This window comes from Callionymus lyra, chromosome 6, assembly GCF_982586985.1.
Source record: "Callionymus lyra chromosome 6, fCalLyr1.hap1.1, whole genome shotgun sequence".
In the NCBI taxonomy this organism is placed as follows: Eukaryota; Metazoa; Chordata; class Actinopteri; order Syngnathiformes; family Callionymidae; genus Callionymus; species Callionymus lyra.
The window spans coordinates 27,365,735-27,387,132 of record NC_141823.1 but is presented as its reverse complement, the minus strand read 5'-3'; the positions used below and the strand labels follow the sequence as shown (position 1 = coordinate 27,387,132).

General features: G+C 38.4%; 1 protein-coding gene and 6 non-coding genes across 7 annotated transcripts; 3 read left to right on the top strand and 4 right to left on the bottom strand.

Annotated features, from left to right (window-relative positions):
• Nucleotides 1-6,441: 6,441 nt before the first annotated feature.
• On the bottom strand, nucleotides 6,442-6,581 carry LOC148077812 (U4 spliceosomal RNA). The gene has a single exon (XR_015711781.1). It is a non-coding gene; the product is annotated as a U4 spliceosomal RNA (small nuclear RNA).
• A 408-nt stretch (nucleotides 6,582-6,989) lies between these two features.
• Nucleotides 6,990-7,063, top strand: trnan-guu (transfer RNA asparagine (anticodon GUU)). Its single transcript has one exon. It is a non-coding gene; the product is annotated as a tRNA-Asn (tRNA).
• A 453-nt stretch (nucleotides 7,064-7,516) lies between these two features.
• LOC148077810 (U5 spliceosomal RNA) lies at nucleotides 7,517-7,630 on the bottom strand. Its single transcript, XR_015711667.1, has one exon. It is a non-coding gene; the product is annotated as a U5 spliceosomal RNA (small nuclear RNA).
• Nucleotides 7,631-7,842: 212 nt separating this feature from the next.
• Nucleotides 7,843-7,956, bottom strand: LOC148077809 (U5 spliceosomal RNA). Its single transcript, XR_015711558.1, has one exon. It is a non-coding gene; the product is annotated as a U5 spliceosomal RNA (small nuclear RNA).
• Nucleotides 7,957-8,439: 483 nt separating this feature from the next.
• Nucleotides 8,440-8,579, bottom strand: LOC148077808 (U4 spliceosomal RNA). The gene has a single exon (XR_015711694.1). It is a non-coding gene; the product is annotated as a U4 spliceosomal RNA (small nuclear RNA).
• A 410-nt stretch (nucleotides 8,580-8,989) lies between these two features.
• Nucleotides 8,990-9,064, top strand: trnan-guu (transfer RNA asparagine (anticodon GUU)). Its single transcript has one exon. It is a non-coding gene; the product is annotated as a tRNA-Asn (tRNA).
• Nucleotides 9,065-15,365: 6,301 nt separating this feature from the next.
• On the top strand, nucleotides 15,366-19,983 carry LOC148077806 (sulfotransferase 2B1-like). Its single transcript, XM_087793449.1, has 6 exons — nucleotides 15,366-15,543; nucleotides 18,085-18,296; nucleotides 18,386-18,512; nucleotides 18,591-18,685; nucleotides 18,993-19,173; nucleotides 19,284-19,983. The coding sequence occupies exons 1-6, from the start codon at nucleotides 15,405-15,407 to the stop codon at nucleotides 19,391-19,393; spliced, it is 864 nt and encodes a 287-aa protein (XP_087649575.1). The 5' UTR covers nucleotides 15,366-15,404; the 3' UTR covers nucleotides 19,394-19,983.
• Nucleotides 19,984-21,398: the final 1,415 nt, after the last annotated feature.

The following is a 21,398-nucleotide window of genomic DNA, read 5'->3' as shown; positions in this document are numbered from 1 at the left end:
AGCTCTTAGATGAGGCTAGTATTTTATACTCTATATTTTGATCATCTTTTTAGCATTAATTTAACTTATGGCGTATACGTATAGTGTAGAATAATTTCCAATCTAACAACTCCCCCTGTTGACGTGGCCTTTACAGGTCACGTCATAAACAAAAAGGTCCAATTTTTCTAAGTAAATGGTTGTTCCGCAGCAATATTTTATCATTACTTTATTATTATATTATCTAATATTATCATTTTCCCAATAACATATTATTATCATGTACCTGCACACGCTATATGTATAACCGAAAATATAATCATCTGTCTGTTATGCTTAAAACATTTTAAAACGGTGACACAAGGTTTGGCCTTATTTAGAGGTGGTCTTTCATCATTCTTTCATGTTTCTCATTAGTCCAGTCCGTCTGTTGGTCCGATTGTTCCTCTTTGGTTGTTGGTATGATTGTTCTTCACCAGTCGGTTCGACTGTTCTTCCTCGTAGTCTAGCTGGTCTTCTTCGTCCATGATCCGATTCCAGGCGTGTAGAGGAAAAAACGATCCCAGTAATCCGTCTTCTTCAATCTTCTCCGAGTCCATCTTCTTGAACCTACACACAAACAACCTTCATTCAGGAGTAGCTCTGACCAAAAAAAGTTTTTTATTAATGTAATAGAATTGGGTAATTTCCCCATGTACTTATCCGCTTGTTTTTTCTGATGGGGAATGTGGTTGATGCTTCTGAGTGCCTTTACTCATCCAGGTCAGAAAATCCTGCGTCCACTGATTTTGACCCTGGTTGGAGAGAGTAATACACACGTCCGCTGCCCTCTGCCTGTTACCTGGCAGTATGAGTCGACCACAATACATGTTCTTTTACCCTATTTGTTTATTTTGTATTTTTATTATTTCCATATTGGTTCTTTACATTTTTTATATAATTTTTTATTTCTACTTCTAATATATATTTTATTTCTTCTTTAGTTTATTTTAAATCTAGATCAGTTTTAGTTTTAATCTAAATGAGCTAATTTTTATTGTTAGTGTAGTTTAAGTTTTTAGGTTCATTCTTAGTTTTTGTTTGCTTATTTTTTCATTTTTCTTTTCTTTTTCGCTTTGATTTACCCGGGGCGTCCCCCATTTAGGACATAAAACCAGGAATCCCCACATCAGTTTCACCAATACTGTTCACTGTTCATTCATTTCTCATTCCATTCATTCCATTCATACATCAACCTCCCCTAGAGGACACATAACATCTTTTTATGTTACCTGTCCTTTGGGCTACTGTTGTCTGATCATCTCAAAGATCACCTTGATCCAACTCCCCCTGTTTAACTACGCCGTCTCTGCTGTAGTCCTTCTTGTGGAACCTGTGAGAGTCTTAAGATGTTATTTTACCAGGTTTTCTTTAAATGATGGTGTCACTGTTCTGCACTGGTGTTGGTGCCACCCCCTGCTGTGTCACATTCCAGGTATCTCCACCTGAATGCTTATTTAAATCTGGATCATCCATGACCTTTGTTAGGTCATTTTAAGGCTTCCGGTCTCCTTCAACTGTAAAAGGAGAACTAGACATATTCGTTAAATACAAGAAAAACATACAACTTTTCTTTCTGCAAAATTGAAACTGGGGTGTTATGTTGTCTGACCTCACCTGTGCTGAACTTTGGAAATCATTCCTTTACCATTGAATTAAAACCTACATCTATTTTATATGAAACCTTTCAAGTCATTTTTCAAGTGAATGTCACCACTATTTATTTATGTTGCGAAGACTTCCCTGTCAGAACCATGTCTTCTAAATGAGATTGTAAATCATTGTACAGTAAGGATGAAAGAGTAACCATTTTCACTTTCATTGATAAATTCAACTTCTGGAATTAACAAATTCCTGATAAAAAACATCTCATGGGCTTTGTAATGCAATGTTTTTTCAAAGCCAACTAGAATCTTCTGTGCATCACCGTCTTGCCCAAAAAAACATCTTTCCTTTTGACCAATTGTTTTTATCATTAATTACATTAGAGACCTTTCTTAAATGACCATTTCAGCAACTGATTCACACCTCCACTTCTACAACCTGATTCACACCTTCATTACTACTCAAAATTCTTCTCCTTACTTACATCTTACAACTGGACACAGGAGTCACTTTCTCCATGAGCCTGACATCATCTTCCCCACTGCAACACGGCTCATGTCGCATTGTTTACAACCTGTGGAATGTCAGCAGGGGTCTGTGTCCTTTGTTTTAACTGTCCTCACAACACAACTCGCTCCAGCCTCTGTGTAGCTGATTTAAAACATCTCCTTTCCTGTAATTACACAACTTAACACATTCAGTTAGAAATAGCCTTAAAAAATTGAATTATTTTGTCTTGTTGCTACTGTATCATTTTTAGCTATTCTTTTATGCTACCATTAGTTTGATGAGGGCTGAGGATTCATATCAGGTAGGGGGGTGAAAGCAGATTTATGCATTATTGTATTTTAGGCTGTTAAATAATGCTGAAGATAGAAAGGACATTCATTACTCCAGTGATCTGGTTGCCCACATGAATAACAACAGTCGTCGTGTGGTGTGAAATACTGTGGGGCTGCAGTAATTGGTGGCCGTTGTGCCATTTGTTTTTCTTTCTGTCTTTCCTTGACCTGTTGACGAAGCTCAGAGAGTTTTGTTTTATTCAATTGTCTCATGTCATTTTTGTCACATTCTTCTTGTTCTTTCAATTCTTCGATAAACATCTTAACATAATGGCTTAAATATTCTTCCCATTCTATTATAGATTTTTTATCCAATCCTACTACAGCCTCTAAACGGTTTCTTACAGAAGTTGGGCATCCCTTTACAATTGCCCCCCTGAAGAGTGCAAGGTGACTGTCAGTTAGTGGACCACCCAGTTGTTCCTCCCACTTAGTCCTATAACGTGTTACATATTCACTACCACTTTCTTCATTTTTGTACATGCATGACGTTAGTTCATTCACATCCACCTTTGTAGGGAACGCCTCCCTCATGGCCAGCCATATATGTCTTGAATGATGAGAGAATGGTGTTTGATGAGGCTCGCATTCTGTTCCTGCTTCTTCTTCTATTTTTGACACTTTATCAGCACCCACACATGCTGTAACAATTTGTCTCCAATCTCCAATAGCCAATACAATTCCTGTCATATTGTTGCAAAAAACATTAATCCACGGACCTGCTCCTCTTTCCAACGGAGGAAGTTTTTCTTTCAGACATTGTACATCCATCATACTTGCTGAGACATAATCAGTATAATCCCTCCTTCTTCCACTTTTCACCACTAAAGGAAATTGTCCAGAAAGGCTTGTTCCTAATCCATCTGATCTTTCTTTTAGTGTCCCTTTCTCACCTTTTCTAGTTTTTACTGTATATTTAGAAGGTTTCAATGGCGTGCCTGGGTCAAGTTTATACTTACAATATTTGTCTAGTTCTTCATCCTCACTGCTGCTTTCTTCCTCGCTGTACTTTTTCTTTTTCAATTTATCTGCTTTGTCCTTTGCTTTTTTACGCAACTTTTCTATGGTTTCTAGTGCACTTGTCAGGGCTGCACTCACATCTTCATCTTCTTTATTTTGTCCTTGTCTAATTGCCATTTCAACTGATCTGTTAAGTGTTTTTTCTGCTGTGTCTAACAGATCTCTTGTGAGATTTTCTTGCCTGTGTGTTATTATTGCTACATTATCCATAATCTCTTTTACATTTATCATTTTTGTTTTATCTATTTCATTACCATCTTGATCCATCATCAGCTGCCCTCCTGTAACATTGAACACTGGAGCCTGGGTGTTCACTTTTTCTTTCATTACCATTTTTTGCAATCTATCAGACAACATTTGTGAGTTTACATTTTGGTTTCCACCTTCTAGGTAAGGTGGTGGTGAATCAGTTTTTTCAGTTACATTATTTTCATCAACAACTTCCTTTTTAACAGCTTTCACTGGTGCCATCACTTCAGTATTTAACTTTATTTTTACCATTTCCATAATCACAAAAAATCTGTCTCTATCGGTTTTAGTTTTTTCTAACAAAGCCAGTCTGTATTTTCCACTAAACAACATGCTTGTTTTTCTCCTCCTAATGACTTCAAGTTCAAGATTAATATTTTTCACATTTTCACCAAGAATATCTTCTTCAGGCATAGGCATGCCCCAATCAGGCAGATTTCCAACCTTCCTTTGCTCTTTAGCCCATTTATACCAGTTTTTCACAACATTTTTCCGATCCAACGGAGCAATTTTTTCCACATAAGAACTTACAGAGCGAAACAATACAGCACCACATGATCCTATTCCACGAGACTGCCATTTTAACCGCAGTTCAGATAACTCCATTTCTTCTTTTTATTTATTTTGTTTTTCCTTATTTTTAATTAATTTTTATTTTATTTATTTTTACACCAATTGTTCGTCTCCCTCTCTATATGAGAACTGTCACGCTTGAATACCTATATTATAATCCCAAACTTTATTATGACATGACAATCAAACAAAGTTATTTTTACCCTTATTTTGTTAAAAAAACTCATAGAACTTACAAGAAAAAACTCTTTTTTAAACCCAATAGAAACTGAAGAATTTCTTTCCACAAAACTTGAAAAAACACGTATTAGCATTAACGTCGCATTTAGTCAAGAAAGTCGTTATTTTTTTTATCACAATATAGGTACTCACTATGCAACCAACGTAACATAAGAAACAACAAAAGTATTTCAACCCTTGTCAAAAAACTTGCGGCATCAATCCTCGCAAGAAAATGCTTTTTAAAACAAAAAACACGCTTGAATACTTATATTATAATGACCAAAAATCTATTAAAAAAAAACTTGTGATATAAAATTCACAAGCAAAAAACGCTTTTTTCAACCAATAGAAGTCCACGGCAGTTGACCGTAAAACTACTTTTATAAATAACTCCAAGTAAGCTGTTTTTTCCCTTTTTTAAAAATAAACTCGCAGCATAAAACTTACAAGAAAAAAACCTCTTTTTTAACCAATAGAAATTCAAGAAAGCTTATCTATAAATTTCTTCCCAAAAAACTTAAAAAACACACATTAGCGTTAACGTTGTATTTAATCAAGAAAGTGTTTTTATTTTTTATCATAATATAAGTACTCACTAGTCAGCGTAACCATACCCAGAAACTCGATTATTTAACCAAGAAAAGCCTTTTTTTTAAAACATTCCGTTCGTACTCTCGGGGGTTAAGCCTCTCTAAAAGGGTGAATTAAATGCCTTTAAAACGTGCTAATAGAGATATATTTGTCACTCGACAGAATCCCCGGCCAATTTTGTTCTGTCTGTGATTACTTTATGTGCCGAGAATCGTAACGGAAAACCAAAACCAAAACAACAAGTTATATGTTCGTTTGCTTTACAAGCGGAATCAACGCACAACCCATCCACTCACACAGCTTCGGACATCGATCAACTCAGCCAGACGAAACTAAATGCAGAAATCAAATAAAAGGCTTTCTGCTTACCTTATCTTTGTCCCGTTCGTCCGGCTGAGAAAAAACTTCAGTCAGTCGCCATTCCTCTTTCCAAGAATCTCCAAAACAAATCCGCGTCACGGCACCATTTAAAACGGATAGAACCGGAGTCCGTTACCGTCGCTCCAACACGACGTCACCTCCGGGTCTTAATACTTTGCTTTATGGAGAAAAAAGGATCAATTCAGAGTGTACGGTCGTTTATTCACCGCTTCAAAACAAACAAACATAGAAACTTTTACGATCGATCGGACTCGCTCTTTGCCGGCAGCTGTACAGGTCAATAGCTCCGGGAAAGACGGTCCCTGGTTATGGGTTGTCTCTACATTTAAGGGAAAGTTTCCTGTCCAGGGGGTCGCCTTTTCCGGGGCAGTGGTTCTGTTATGTTAACTTCTGTTTCGAGTCACCTGGAGAGTAACTTCCTTCCTTGCCTGTTGTGTGGGCAAGTTCCTTTGTCTTCCAGCCCCCCTCTTTTGGGTGTGTTCCGTGTTGCCCTTTTGTTTCACGTCCACAGGTGTGAACAGAGCAGACAGACAGTCCTTCATTAAATCGCTGAATAATCTCTAGTCTGTTTCAAGCTACCCTTGACACAGTGTATATCAGTATGCAAGTGAAATGTTGGTTGTGAATGTGTATTTAAACGTTTAAGCTCTTAGATGAGGCTAGTATTTTATACTCTATATTTTGATCATCTTTTTAGCATTAATTTAACTTATGGCGTATACGTATAGTGTAGAATAATTTCCAATCTAACACTAGTTAGAAAAGTGAAGCTGAGGTCCAAAATATCTTCAAGACTCATCTGCATCTATATAACTATTCATCAATAGGTTAGTCTTCCTAGATGTATTTTAAAACGTTTCAAAAACTCCTCCATTGATACATATTTAGTGCATGTGTATTCTGTAAACTTTTTTCCATTGTATTTCACACAACGAGTTAGTCTCCTGAGAGACATCAAAAATTGCCATAGCCGACTGTATTTCAAGTCGTCAAGGCGGGGTATTGGGTAAAGTTTTCAACTAGCAATAATCGCGCCTCGGATAAACCCCATGGGCTACGATACTGCCACTGCGCAAAGCTAATATACACAATGCTAAGCATGGGCTCCCCTGGTAGCTACACACTATGCGAGATGACGGTTTCCTAGGCCTCCGATTAACCTCATAGGCAACGATACACAATGTTATCGCCATCATGAAAAAATGTTCTCCATATTGTTAAATACGTTGTCAGACTAGGAACATCTTCACAGGAAGCAGCAACTGTAAAACGTTAATAACTACTTTTTTTAGTGCCCTGTGTGAGGCTCGGATCTCAGGACGCAAGACTAATGTGCTGTCTACTGCCCAAACAAGGCCTTTGATGGACATCAGAAATCAGGTGAACCAGAATGTGTGTGTCATTTCTGCAGCTAAGGATTTTACATTATTCCCAGTGCAATTAAAAACCAACTTTAATTTTTTTCTTGCCTATGCTTGTCTTGCATGTGTCTCTGTGGCGCAATTGGTTAGCGCGTTCGGCTGTTAACCGAAAGGTTGGTGGTTCAAGCCCACCCAGGTATGGCCTAGTTTTAATAGGTTGCCTTTATATAATTCCCACTTTGAAAAAAAAAACAACTATAGTATTTGTTACATAAACCTTTCTTGCCTATGCTTGCCTAGCATGTGTCTCTGTGGCCACATTGGTTAGTGCATTCGGCAGTTAACTGAAAGGTGTGTGGTTCAAGCCCACCCAGGGATGGACAAGATTTGAGAGCACCATCTCTGAATCAATACTCTCTAATGTATTCCATCAAAAACAAAGCAGCAAAACTTTTTGTTTCAGGTGCACCAAATATTCAGGAAGACATTTAACCAATATAACAGTAACCGAGCCTCGGATAGGCTTTGTCTGCCTGTTGGAAACTTGATCAAGTGTGACCAAAACTTTAAGGATGCTCAATGATGGAAATGCTTCCATGAAACGTATAAACATACAGTTTTTAAATTCAGCTGTTTTACTTGAACATATGATGAAGCCCCACCAAAGAAGGGCAGCAAAAAATTATGAAAGACTCATGTTGTCCCTCTCCACGGAAATCTTTAGTAAAAGGCGAAAGATTTATACTATCTGAAGAGAAACACGAGTGAACTGATAAGCCAGTGCTTGAGAAGAAGCCGTATTCTCCATCATGTGCCTTTAACTAATGGTGAGGCCCGCTGAGCCGTCTTACTAAATAGTTCTGAATCCCCCAAAAACTCTGTGACCAAAACTTTAAGGATGCTCAATGATGGAAATGCTTCCATGAATCGTATAAACATACAGTTTTTAAATTCAGCTATTTTACTTGAACATATGATGAAGCCCCACCAAAGAAGGGCAGCAAAAAATTATTAAAGACTCATGTTGTCCCTCTCCACGGAAATCTTTAGTAAAAGGCGAAAGATTTATACGATCTGAAGAGAAACACGAGTGAACTGATAAGCCAGTGCTTGAGAAGAAGCCGTATTCTCCATCATGTGCCTTTAACTAATGGTGAGGCCCGCTGAGCCATCTCACTAAATAGTTCTGAATCCCCCAAAAATTCTGCAATGGGAATGGGAATTGAAAAATTCAATTTGGCTGATGAAAAATATCAATGTGATAGTCACTTTTTAACAAATGTTGGTTTGAAACAGATCATTTCACTAACTCGTATAATGCGTTCTCAGTAAAAATTGTCGGAAGATCCTGGACCACCAACACCCAGTACCCCTGGAATTTGGCCAATTCTAGTTAGAAAAGTGAAGCTGAGGTCCAAAATATCTTCAAGACTCATCTGCATCTATATAACTATTCATCAACAGGTTAGTCTTCCTAGATGTATTTTAAAAAGTTTCAAAAACTCCTCCATTGATACATACTTAGTGCACGTGTATTCTGTAAACTTTTTTCCATTGTATTTCACACAACGAGTTAGTCTCCTGAGAGACATCAAAAATTGCCATAGCCGACTGTATTTCAAGTCGTCAAGGCGGGGTATTGGGTAAAGTTTTCAACTAGCAATAATCGTGCCTCGGATAAACCTCATGGGCTACGATACTGCCACTGCGCAAAGCTAATATACACAATGCTAAGCATGGGCTCCCCTGGTAGCTACACACTATGCGAGATGACGGTTTCCTAGGCCTCCGATTAACCTCATAGGCAACTATACACAATGTTATCGCCATCATGAAAAAATTTTCTCCATATTGTTAAATACGTTGTCAGACTAGGAACATCTTCACAGGAAGCAGCAACTGTAAAACGTTAATAACTACTTTTTTTTAGTGCCCTGTGTGAGGCTCGGATCTCAGGACGCAAGACTAATGTGCTGTCTACTGCCCAAACAAGGCCTTTGATGGACATCAGAAATCAGGTTAACCAGAATGTGTGTGTCATTTCTGCAGCTAAGGATTTTACATTATTCCCAGTGCAATTAAAAACCAACTTTAATTTTTTTTCTTGCCTATGCTTGTCTTGCATGTGTCTCTGTGGCGCAATTGGTTAGCGCGTTTCGGCTGTTAACCGAAAGGTTGGTGGTTCAAGCCCACCCAGGGACGGCCTAGTTTTAATAGGTTGACTTTATATAATTCCCACTTTGAAAAAAAACAACTATAGTGTTTGTTACATAAACCTTTCTTGCTTATGCTTGCCTAGCATGTGTCTCTGTGGCCACATTGGTTAGTGCATTCGGCAGTTAACTGAAAGGTGTGTGGTTCAAGCCCACCCAGGGATGGACAAGATTTGAGAGCACCATCTCTGAATCAATACTCTCTAATGTATTCCATCAAAAACAAAGCAGCAAAACTTTTTGTTTCAGATGCACCAAATATTCAGGAAGACATTCAAGTAAGTACATTTTTTTTGTATAGCGCTTTTCCACAACAGGGTCACAAAGCGCTTAAACAATCAAAACAATATTCAATAAAGTATTTTTTTTAAAGATCAAGATAAAACTGATAACATAATAGTTGAAATGGGAATGGCCCATTCCCATAACAGTCAGTAGACTCCATCAAGCGCAAAGAGAGAGGAAGATTGTTCCAAAGCTTAGGAGAAACAGCCTGAATAGATCTATCTCCTCTGGTCCTGAGCCGTTTGCGAGGAACCATAAGTAGATTCTGATCCACAGACCTCAGAGCTCGAGCTGGGGTGTAAGGCTGGATCAGGTCAGTGATGTAAGGAGGAGCCTGACCATGAATAGCTCTGAAAGTAAGAACCAGAATTTTAAAGTTGATCCTGAAAGAAACTGGAAGCCAGTGAAGAGTTTTAAGGATCGGAGAAATGTGAGTTCTTCTACTAGAGCAGGTTAGAATTCTCGCTGCAGAGTTCTGAATCAACTGCAGGCGAGACAGCCCATTGTTGTTTAGACATGAAAACAAACTGTTGCAATAGTCCAGACGAGAAGAAACAAACGCATGGATTCTAAGCTCCAGATCATGTCCCGACAAAATTTCCAAAAGTTTAGAGATTTTTCTCAGTTGAAGGAAACAGTTTCTGGTCAGTTTTATGCATTGTTGAACAAGAGACATGTCTTTATCAAATACAACACCCAGGTTTCTCAGGCTCAGTTTGACAGACTGACCTAAGTCACCCAAGTACTGACTCAACCCTGGAACCTTATCATCATGAGCAATCACCAGAGTTTCAGTTTTGTCCACATTTAGCTGTAGAGTGTTTTCACTCAGCCATTGTTTGATTTCTAGCAAATAATTGACTAAGCTGTTCAACCTCTGGGGCTCAGTTGGATCAAAAGAGCAGTAGAGCTGGATGTCATCAGCAAAAATGTGATAAGAAACATCAGGAAATCTCTGAATGATTTTACCGAGGGGAATCAAGTACAGCAAAAACAATAAGGGACCCAGAACAGAACCTTGAGGGACTCCACACAACAGATTTGCCGATTCAGACCTCATTTGATTGGCAGATACACTAAAACTGCTCCCAGAAAGGTAAGATGAGAACCATTCTAACACAGACCTAGACAGTCCCACTTCATCCCTCAGTCTACTTAGCAGGATCTGGTGATCAACTGTGTCAAAGGCTGAGGACAGATCCAAGAGAACCAGAACAGTTGATTTACCCGAGTCAGCCGACATCATGATGTCACTGGACACTTTCAATAAAGCTGTCTCCGTAGAGTGATGTTTACGGAAGCCAGACTGAAACTTCTCATGGATGTCGCTCTGATCCAGGAACAAAGACAGCTGCTCAGACACCACCTTCTCCAAGATCTTGGACAAGAAAGGGAGCTTAGAAATAGGCCTGAAATTACTGAGGTCAGTAGGGTCCAAGCCTGGTTTTTTGAGCAGAGGCTCCACAATGGCATGTTTAAATGCATTGGGAAAAACCCCTATGGAAAGGGAGAGGTTGACCATATTGGTAACCCAGGGGCCAATTATATCAAATACTTTGATAAAAAGCCTACAAGGAAGGACGTCATCTGAGCAAGAGGAGGGTTTCATCTTGTTCACTAGTGCTGAAATATCACCCAAAGATACAGCAGTGAAGGAGGACCAAGAGGAGGAGAGTGGCTCAGAGACAGTAGGGATTCCAAACAAAGGGGGAGAGATTTTCTCTTTGATCAATTTAATTTTGTCAATGAAAAATCTCAACAATGTATTGCTGTCAGCTTCACAGAAGACAGGCGTGATTTGAGGAGCAGGAGACACGAGTGAATTAATCGTGTCAAACAAAACTTTGGGGTTTTTCTTATTTGCTGCTGTAAGTTTTCTGATGTAATCAGATCTAGCAGTTTCTACCATCTCATTATAAGAAGACATCAGATCCCTGAGGTGAAGTCTGTGCACCACAAGTTTAGTGGACTTCCAGAGACGCTCAGTCTTTCGACAAAGTCTCTTCAGACTCAGGAGATCTTCATTTGTCCAAGGGCACCGTTTTTTCTGAATTTTCAAGTTCAATTTAACAGGTGCCACTTGATCCAGTATTTCAACACAATGAGTAGTGAAACAGTGAACCAAACTGTCCACATCTGGGCAGTCATCAAAGGAAAGAGCGTCAAACATAGCAGAAAAACTGTCTCCAGTATCGGCTGAGATGACACGCCTCTGAGACCTAACTTTCAAAGGCTTAGGTTCAGGGATGAAGTCCAGGTTAAACAAGACAAGAGAATGATCACTCAGATGGACATCATGTACAGATACATTAGAAATGTCCAGGCCAAGAGTAAAAACTAAGTCTAAAATGTGGCCTTTTTGATGAGTGGGTTCAGAAACATGTTGCTCAAAATTAAAGGCTTCTGTTAAAGTTAAAAGTTCTTGAGCAGAACAAGATGTGACGTCATCAACATGAAGATTAAAGTCTCCCAGAATAAGAACAGATTCCATTTGAATAATGGAAGATAAGAAGTCACTGAAGTCTTTCAAGAACACCGCCGCAGGACCAGGCGGGCGGTTCATTGACACACAATAGAAAGGTCTTGTAGAACCAACCAAGATCATCTGAGACTCAAAAGAAGTGAATTCCTGTGTCTGAATCACATTACAAGAACAACTCTCCCTAAAAACAGTAGCAAGACCTCCCCCATGACCAGAGTGGCGAGGCTTCCCCATGACAGTGCTCCCTACTGGACAGAGTTCGTTCAGATGAATAAACTCTTCCTCTCTCTGCCAAGTCTCAGAAAGACATAATAAATCCAAATTAACTCTTGTGAAAAGATCATTAAGAATAAAGGATTTATTAGTAATGGAGCGAACATTTAGAAGTCCTACGTTCAGCACCGATGACGTCACTGATGACGCTGCGTCACTGACAGGCATGCAGAGCGGGATCTTTTGAAGCGGACAGCGGTCACGTGGGTACCAGCTGTCACTCACGTTCAACTCGGTAGTAAAAGCCGAATTAAAGAGAGGAAATGAAAAACTTTTCGTTGAGGTCTGGACAGACGGCAGCGCTGATGTGTCGTCACGCTCTTCAGCGAGAGGAATGTCGATCAAACATCGATGACGTCCGATGACGTCAGAGCGATCGCGACTGCGCGTCTCATCCTGACCTGTACTCCAGACCGACTCGATCGCTTGTGGAAATCGCCCGGTACCCGAGAGATCAAACGATATTCCACAGAGTCCAAGTCGATGAGAAGCGGAGCCGGAAACAAACTCGCTGGACGTTTGTAACGGTCGCGATTATAATCCTACATCGACTCTCTGATGTTGAAAAGAGCTTCACGATCATAGATCCGAGATGCTTGAGACATATCTTTAGTGATATGAGCATAATATCCGGACAAGTAGTCATTAAAACGAAATGTTTTTGGCAATTATTGCAGGAGCTTACGTTCAGGCAGGCCGATCAAAGGCTCATCGGTAGCGGAGGTGACCCACAACACACCCTTTATCGAAATGAGTTAACTTTAGTATATTATCATATTAAAGCGATTATAGACCTTTTATAAAAAGGTTTACTTTCAGAACATCCAAGTTCTGGTCGATTTAACTTGCGATTAAAATTGCCTCTAGGTGAAAATTAGCTGAAGTTGGGAGCACAACCGTTGAGTCTTAGTTCAAAGGAAACTATTACATTTAAGTGGATAATAATGAATTATTTGGCCCTATTAATAATTATGAAACGCTAGTTTGAATCAATCTCATTAAATAAAGTCACTACTTGTTGTCATGATTAAATTGTTTATACAAAAATCTTAAAAAATTGTAAAGGCAACTGACGTACTTTTTATAGGATTTATTGAACGAAACAAAGAGAAAAGGGAGAACAGTTAAGGAAAATGGAATGATGACGCTTGCTTTGATATCATGGAAGAAACTATATTAATTAATCAAGAAATAACTGACTTGAAGTCTTTGATCATTGTCAACTTATCGGAAATCTTAACAACTTTTTTTAAGCTAATCTTGCTACCTCTGATCAATTTGAAAAATCCTAACACATTAATCAATGCAAGAGTGACAATGTAACAGTTTCTTATGTCTTTAAGAGGAGAGGAAGGCGTGATGATGACGAGGCGGTTGAGGTGAGGAGAATGAAGAAGAGGTAAGCAGTAGCAGGAGCACGTGATGAAGGCCCTGGATCCAGTGTTGTTGTGGCCTAACTTTGCAGTGACTACGGTGAAGACGGCTTGGCGGCAGGAAATGTTGATGTCGGGTCTTCTTGGGTTCGGTCCTGGTTCTTTGTTGCAGGCTGGCAAAGATCTTCCTTGACCGAGTTGGCGTAACTGACAAGAGACGTATCTTTACTCGGTGCAAGGGATCACAGGTGTTTGAAGCATGGATCATGGATCTTCTCGAAGAGCAGTTTGGTTGATTTGTGGAGCAAGAGAGGTTCAGGCTTGCTTGCATCTTGAGAAAGTCGTGCAGCTGGAGAGACTTACCACACCAAGTTGCAGAAAGGGGGGCAGGAGGCAGGAACGGGGGTGAAGAGAGGAGAGGATGGGAAGCCAAGAGTGACAAGTGTTTCAAAAGTGTAAGGGCAAGAGATTCAAGAGTGAGATTTGTATCACACAGAGTCATTCAGTCAGTGCTGGGATTGGAGGGCTGACATCTGATTCCTCTTCTCCTATTGGCTAGAGATGGTCCACTTCCTCTATCCTTCTGATTGACTTTGAAACTTCTTTTTATTTGACGTTTTTTTTTATTTTAAGGCTCACATAAAATGCTTACTTTCCCAGCTCTTTCTAAGGATCACCATGATATCAAAAATGACATGTTATGAAACCACAATATTGAGATGTATGTTCAAACAGCATATACACATGAAAACACTTGTATGTTTGGTTATATACAGTAGTTCATGTGACTTTCTTCCTTGGCTTCTATGTATCTGAAAATATTTTACTGAACAAGAAAATGAAATGTAATACTCTGAAAGTCATCTGGAGATTTTGGTTCTCTGTGGTCATTCTGTTCTTCCTGTTCTTGATGGGGGACAGTTTGCATTCCAAAATCATAAACCGAGGCTATGGTGTTTTAGTGAGAGAAAACACAAACATGAAAGACTTCACTACAATAAGGAAATCTGTCACCTTAAAGCAGTTAAATATTTAACTTCAGTACAATTTACTACACATATTTAGCTGTCTTAAATACAAATATAATATGAGCTCACACACATTTCTTTATAGAACCTCAGTTTACAGAAAATAAGATCTTCCAATATTTTTTATTGTAATAAAAAAAGTTTACCATGGTATTAAAATAATAGCTATTTGAAAGCTTTCATTCACTGCAATTTCACATGGACCTGTAAAATAGATATACTGTATATATATATTTTTTTTAACATACATACCCGTATATTTCTTTATCGAAACTTTTTTTTAAAGTATTACATTATTTAAACAATTGAATGACGTTTTTTTTATTGATAGATATGAAAGATTTTTTCTATATCCCATTTTATTTAACCTCAACTTAACTTCCAAAACCTTTAGGTTTATAAAGTGATGTTAACAGTGGTCCACTTGGTTTCAAAGACATCATTATTTTCGAGGAAATTACCGGCGAAGATGGTGTACAACCGCAGATTTCTTGCACAGGAATTTATTTAAAAAAAAAAACGCAGCAATCGTCACAAGTGTGGACAGCACTCTCAATGGCATTATTTGGGACACAAATAGAAGAGGTGTAAGAAAGTTGACAGCTAGAACTGAAGTTCTCAAAAGAAAAAATGAAAAAATAATTGAAAAATCAGATTTCCATATTTAAAAATTAATGCAATTTGTACTTTTCCCTCTTGTAATGCCATTTATTTTATTGTTTTCTCAACTACATTAACAGCCTAATAGAAACATGCCTGTAAAATGAAAAGTGTATTTACTTTTGTGCTATTTGACATGCTGCAACGAGCTTGAGCAAAGAGATCGCAGTCTTTCTCCCGGACGGACAAATCTCGTAGAGACCGGAAGAGAGAGAGGACTGCAGAAAAATGTCTGAAGCTGAGCTGTACTCTGTCTACAAAGGGGTCTTCGTCCCCACACATCTGCACCCTCCAAACTGCCTCAAATACTACGAAGATTTCACTTTCCGTCCAGATGACATTCTGATCGTGACGTATCCAAAGTCAGGTGAGTTTTAAGCACTTTTTACCACCGAGATGATCAATCTGTTAGTACTCGTAAAGTGTCTTTACCACTTGCCAAATTGTTTTTTAAGAAGTTACTCAATAGGTCTAAGCGTAAACATAAGCTACGTAAATCTGTATTTAAGATAATTGTTTTTGTACTTTTATGATCACAGCTCGAAGCGAGTTTTGGTCGAAAGCATCGAGTAAATCTTCTGAATCTGCATTATTTAGTTGGATTTTATTCTTTTTGGTATTTTTGTATATTTTGACGCTTTTAACAAATCTTTTTTTGAATGTATAATCTATTAACGCTTCCGGGAAAAACAAACAAAAAAACATCACCCTAACAATTCCAGAAGAGGGCGCTGTTATATCTCAAGTGAAAACGGACATTTTCAAAACGCCTTACATGAATACCTAAATCATAGTTTTTCTTTGTCCCAATCCACTTTAAGATGTATTTATTATTACATTATCCCTTGCAGACATAACATATACATTTAAAATAACAGGTTTTGGAAATAATGACTTGTTTTCACGATGTATTTATGAAGCTGAAAGTTCATTCAGTAAATATTAGTCAAATATGTCATTAATACAGCCTTGAAAAAAAAATGAGAATCCAAAACTGGCCAAATCAAACAATATTACCAATAAGGATCCATTCAAAATGGGTTCAACATCATAATGTTTTGTTTCACTCCATTGCATTAACTGACTCTTCTGCATGCTACACACAAATAGAGAACAAATATCATTCAAGCATGAACTAACTTTCAGCATTACATGCTTGACATGCAGGCATTCGTCTACTAAAACACAAACCTTACATGTGCACACCTGCAGTGGAATGACTTAAATGTGAGTTTCAAAAGAGGGAAAGACATGGAGCTTGATGTACCTTTTTAAAAAAAATACATTTCTTATTAAACATGTAAAACAATTACAGTATCCATCTTGTGGTTCCTGTTCTCAAATGAATACTCTTGTTTGCAATAATATTTGTTTTTTTTAACCTGATAAAATAAATACACAGAGTAAATTTGTGTCTTAAGGGTTATTCATCAGATTAAAATTATTTGCATGCATTCTTTCTTTTGTGATGTAAATAAAACAACCACAAGACAAGTAATTTCATAACTTTTTCTAACTTTAATTTGACCTATAACCTGTACAATGCAACTAGGGGGAAAAAACCTTGGTTTCATCAGACCATAACACATTTTCCCACATTCATTTGAGAGATATCAGATGTCTTTTTGCAAAATTGAAGTCAGGCTTGTAGTTTTTCTCTGTGAGATAAGGCTTCCATCTTGCCACCATCCCCCATAGTTCAGACATATGAAGAGGACAGGAGATTGTTGTCACGTGTACTACACAGTCAGTACTTGTCAGAAATTCCTGCAGCTCCTTCAGTGTTGCGGTCGCCCTCTTGGCAGCCTTCCAGATATGATATGCCATATTTTCTTCAATTGTTCTTCACTGTGTTCCTTGGTGTATTCAATTCCTTGGAAAATCTTTTGTAGCCTTCACCTGACTGATCTCTGAATAATGAGATCCCTCTGATGTTTTAGAAGTGCTCTGTGACCATGGTTTGTGCTGGAAGATGTGGCAGCAAACATGTCAGGGAAAGACATGAAACAACAGCTGAAGTTTATTTGGAGTTAATCAGAGGCAATTTCATTGGTGACAGGTGTGTGCTGACTCTAGTTTAACATGAGCAGTGGCTGCAGGTGAAAAATATTCTAGGTGGGGCTATTTTCCAGTACATTTCCCTGCCTATCCTATATATTACATGTAGAAATCTACCCTTGAATCTTATCACTTTGAGCTATTGATGGATAATAATGTTTATTATGCTCCTTGTTCAGATACAAATGAAAACGTATTTAAATTATACTCTGACATACATCATACAGAATAAACTAAATCATTTAAAAACAAAAAAAAAAGCTTTTAACAACCTGTCGTCTGCATCAGAACTATAGAGATACGTTCTATCAAATGATCACTAACACACACAAGTACACTGCAAATAAATAAAAAAAACAACCAGAGTAAAATTTCTTTTTAGCTTAAGTGTCGTGAACTGGTGCGTCAAAATCACACTAGAGAGAGGAACGTTGTAAGATACGAGTATCAATTCATTACATTGGAAAATTCATCCATGTCACCTTTGGGACTCAGTAGGATAAGTAATTTACTTCTAAACATTTTTCACATTTTTAGCATTCAAATTCAAAAGAACAAATGTTTTGAACGCTATGAGACAATTCCATACCAAAAATGTATGCACAGTTCCAACATTGTGTCACATACCCTTTTATGGCATACTTATGCAACCACATTATCTCAGTTCATTATTTTTACTAAATCTCGCTGAAAAATTTCCGTTTGTTTTCAATTGTGTTGTACAGGTTATAGGTCACATGGAAATTTTGATATTATTCATCTTGATGGATAATTTTTTCACATGACAGAAACCTGGCATTTGAACTGGGGTGTATGGACTTTTTATATCCACTGTTAATGTCTTGTTCAGGGACAACATGGATGCAGGAGATTGTTCCTCTCATCATGAGTGGAGGAGATCCAGCATCGGTTGAGTCTCTTCCAAACTGGGATCGTGTCCCCTGGATGGAGGAGATACGTGCCTGTGTCCTGAACTTGGAAGAAAGGCCGTCTCCTCGGATCTTCGCAACACATTTCCACAACTACATGATGACCAAATCCTTCTTTGAAATCCGACCAAAGGTAAATGACATATAAGAGCAGTGTGAGATAAACGGACAAGATTGAGATTGAACAGAAGTAGTTTATGTTGTTTCTTTGATATTCCTCAGGTCATCTACGTCATGAGAAATCCCAAAGATGTTTTCACATCCTCCTTTCATTATTATGGGATGGCATCCTACCTGGTGGATCCAGGTCCCAAGAGTGAATTTCTACAAAAGTTTCTCAATGGTCAAAGTAAGTATTGGTAGATTTTGTTGTTAATTATTCATCCATTTCTCCATTGATCCGTCATATGTTGTCTTTGCTCTTCAGTTATGTTTGGCTCCTGGTTCGATCATGTGAAGGGCTGGCTCAACTACAGTGATAAGGAGCGAGTGATGTACATGTCGTATGAAGAAATGAAAATGGTGAGATCTCACACGTTTGCACAGAAGGTCAGGTGAATGTAGGTCAGGGGCCTCAGACTCAACTGACAGGGGGGCCATTAGAGGTAACTTCTTGTTGAGATTGGGTCACAGGCTGAGAGCTCTTTCAGATTTTGTCTAATTATTTCATTATAACTATTTAATCAAGTCTATTTAAATGATAACATGTGATAATCCGGATTTCTCAACCATATGATATTCTACAAAGATGGAGTCTCTTGCTCATTGCACTCAAATCAAATCAAATGGAGGGCAGCAGACGTCTGATGTTTCTGTTAATCTTTTTCAGGACTTACAGGATGCGGTGACCAGAATGGCTCAGTTTTTGGAAAAATCTCTGGATGATGAAGTGATTAAGAAGATAGCAGATCGATGTTTGTTCCACAACATGAAGAAAAACAAGATGTCGAACTACTCTCTTGTCGACCGGCAATACATGGACCAAGAAAAGTCTGAATTCCTCAGAAAAGGTGCATAAATTATGTAATTTAAGGGGCTTCATAACCTATCATCTAGTTTCCTTTTCCTACAATGTGAACTACATTCTGTGACGTATTCGTACTGTCGATGTGTGTTTCAGGAGTTGTTGGTGACTGGAAGAATCTCCTGACAGCAGAAGAATCTGAACACTTTGATCAGGTTTACAGAGACAAAATGAAAGATGTGCAGTACAACTTTGTGTGGGAATAAAACCAGTTTTAGATGTTCAAGGAGTTCTCACATCAAATAAAATCTTCTATCCTGAAACTGTCATTAATGACAACATTATGTAGATTGTTCCAAGATAATGTTTTATTCTTTTCCCTGTTTGACTTAATAATAAAAAATAATGAACACTTAAATATTTTGATATTATTGGCAGCATTTTGTCACAGGATGAGTGAACCACAGATTTAAATAAGCAGAGCTGAGTACAGTGAAGTGTAGGTAGCCATGAGCGATGGAAGATTTAAAAAACTTGTGGATAGTTTTCGAAGAAGAAGCAGGATCCATTGCAGTTTAAGTGAAGTTGTTACTAACAATGACTAAAGCCATATTTGTTTACCCATAAAATACATGCAGTTGTCAGAGGATGAAGGGTCTGAAAAGGATGACACATATTCATACAAACTCTCTTAACTTTAAAGTTGTTTGGTTCACAGGTTAAATAATTAGTGATTTCAATGATGAAAATACATTAAAAATATGCATAATTTTGTCTTTCTCTTTAACTGCCACTTGTTTAATCTATCTGATGTTTACTTACACTTACACCACATAATAAAAAATAAAAAAATCGACTGAGACAGAGTTTGTTTGGTGAGTTTGAGGGTCAGGGGACTCTGGCGTGAGCTACTCTACCGCTGGGGTTTCTGGGGTGGTTAAAAAGCTCCTTGATGTGCAAGCAGTGAGTTTCTCAAGGACTTGGATGTTGCTGGGCTGTCTTGACTGACACGCCTCTGCAACATTGCAAGATCATTGGGGTCAGTACCTCTAGATTTACAGACTGAGGTGGTGGTTCCTCTTTTTAAGAATGGGTATAGCCGGTCCTATTTTCTACACGCCTTCCCTGTAGTAGGAAGAGGTTGTGCGCTCCCTGAGGACCCAGCGTTTCATTACATCGAATTGTGCGGAGGCATCCCTGGATCCAGGACAGAGGAGCCCGGCCTATCTGGTTGATTAGTTGACCCTTACTGAGTCAGATGCAGAAAACAGCATCCACACAGAAAGTTTTAATACTTCTTGCCATTCTGGTATTTATTGTGAACCCCACCAAAATCTCTTTCACTCTAGTTGTTGTACCTAGAGATAATCCTGAACAAGGAGGAGAAATGTCTCTAAAAGTTGCCAATAATATTATTATATCAAGTGAATATTTTTTGCTTATACTGATCTGTTATACAGTCGGATAAAAAATTAAATCTTTAAAATGTTCCATTTTTGCAGAGCATACTGGAGCTTACTGCTGCAATTACTCTTCTGACCGGCTAGAGGGTGTCTGGAGTTCTCAGGATGCCCTGCATAAAAGTTTCCATTCTTCTCTTGAGCTGAGCTCCCATAGAGTCCACACAATCACAGAGACACCTTTCCTGATCAGCCTGTACCAAGGGTGGACTGTTAAACATGGATACTGAACTCACAGCGGCAGCAGGAACTTTGTGAAAACTGAACAGAACCCATTCAAACTCGACAGTAAATTTGTTACACTCGTTATGATCTGCATCCATAAACGTAAAGCGGCGTTAGGTGTTGATTTGTGTTAGGAGAGTTTGGTTGCTGAAATCGCTACTTCCGGGGTTTTCGATGTCCTATAGATATCATTTTAAACCTCTGTTTGAGCCTTTTGTTTTGGGCGATTGAGCGCTCAAACCGGGATTTCATTGCTGTCTGCCTCAAGTGGAGCACTTGAGCCGTAATAGCGTTGATCGGTTTAATGAAACTCCTTTTTGTTGTATAATAATGTGAGTTTGTTTGAGCGCTAACAAGTGCTATGTGAAGCCATTGTTTGGGTGAAATTACAATGAACCGGCCCCTCCCCAGATCGATACGTGGTGGTGGTGAAGAAGGACACAAGAGAAAATTCTCGTTTAGTGAAATATGCAAAAGTCAGAGACACACTTACATTATCACGGGCGCTTAGCAAGCAGAGACTATCGCAGAGACGTTTTTGAGTGACAAAAAAATAGCGGATCCTTTATAGTGTGAATATTCAGGT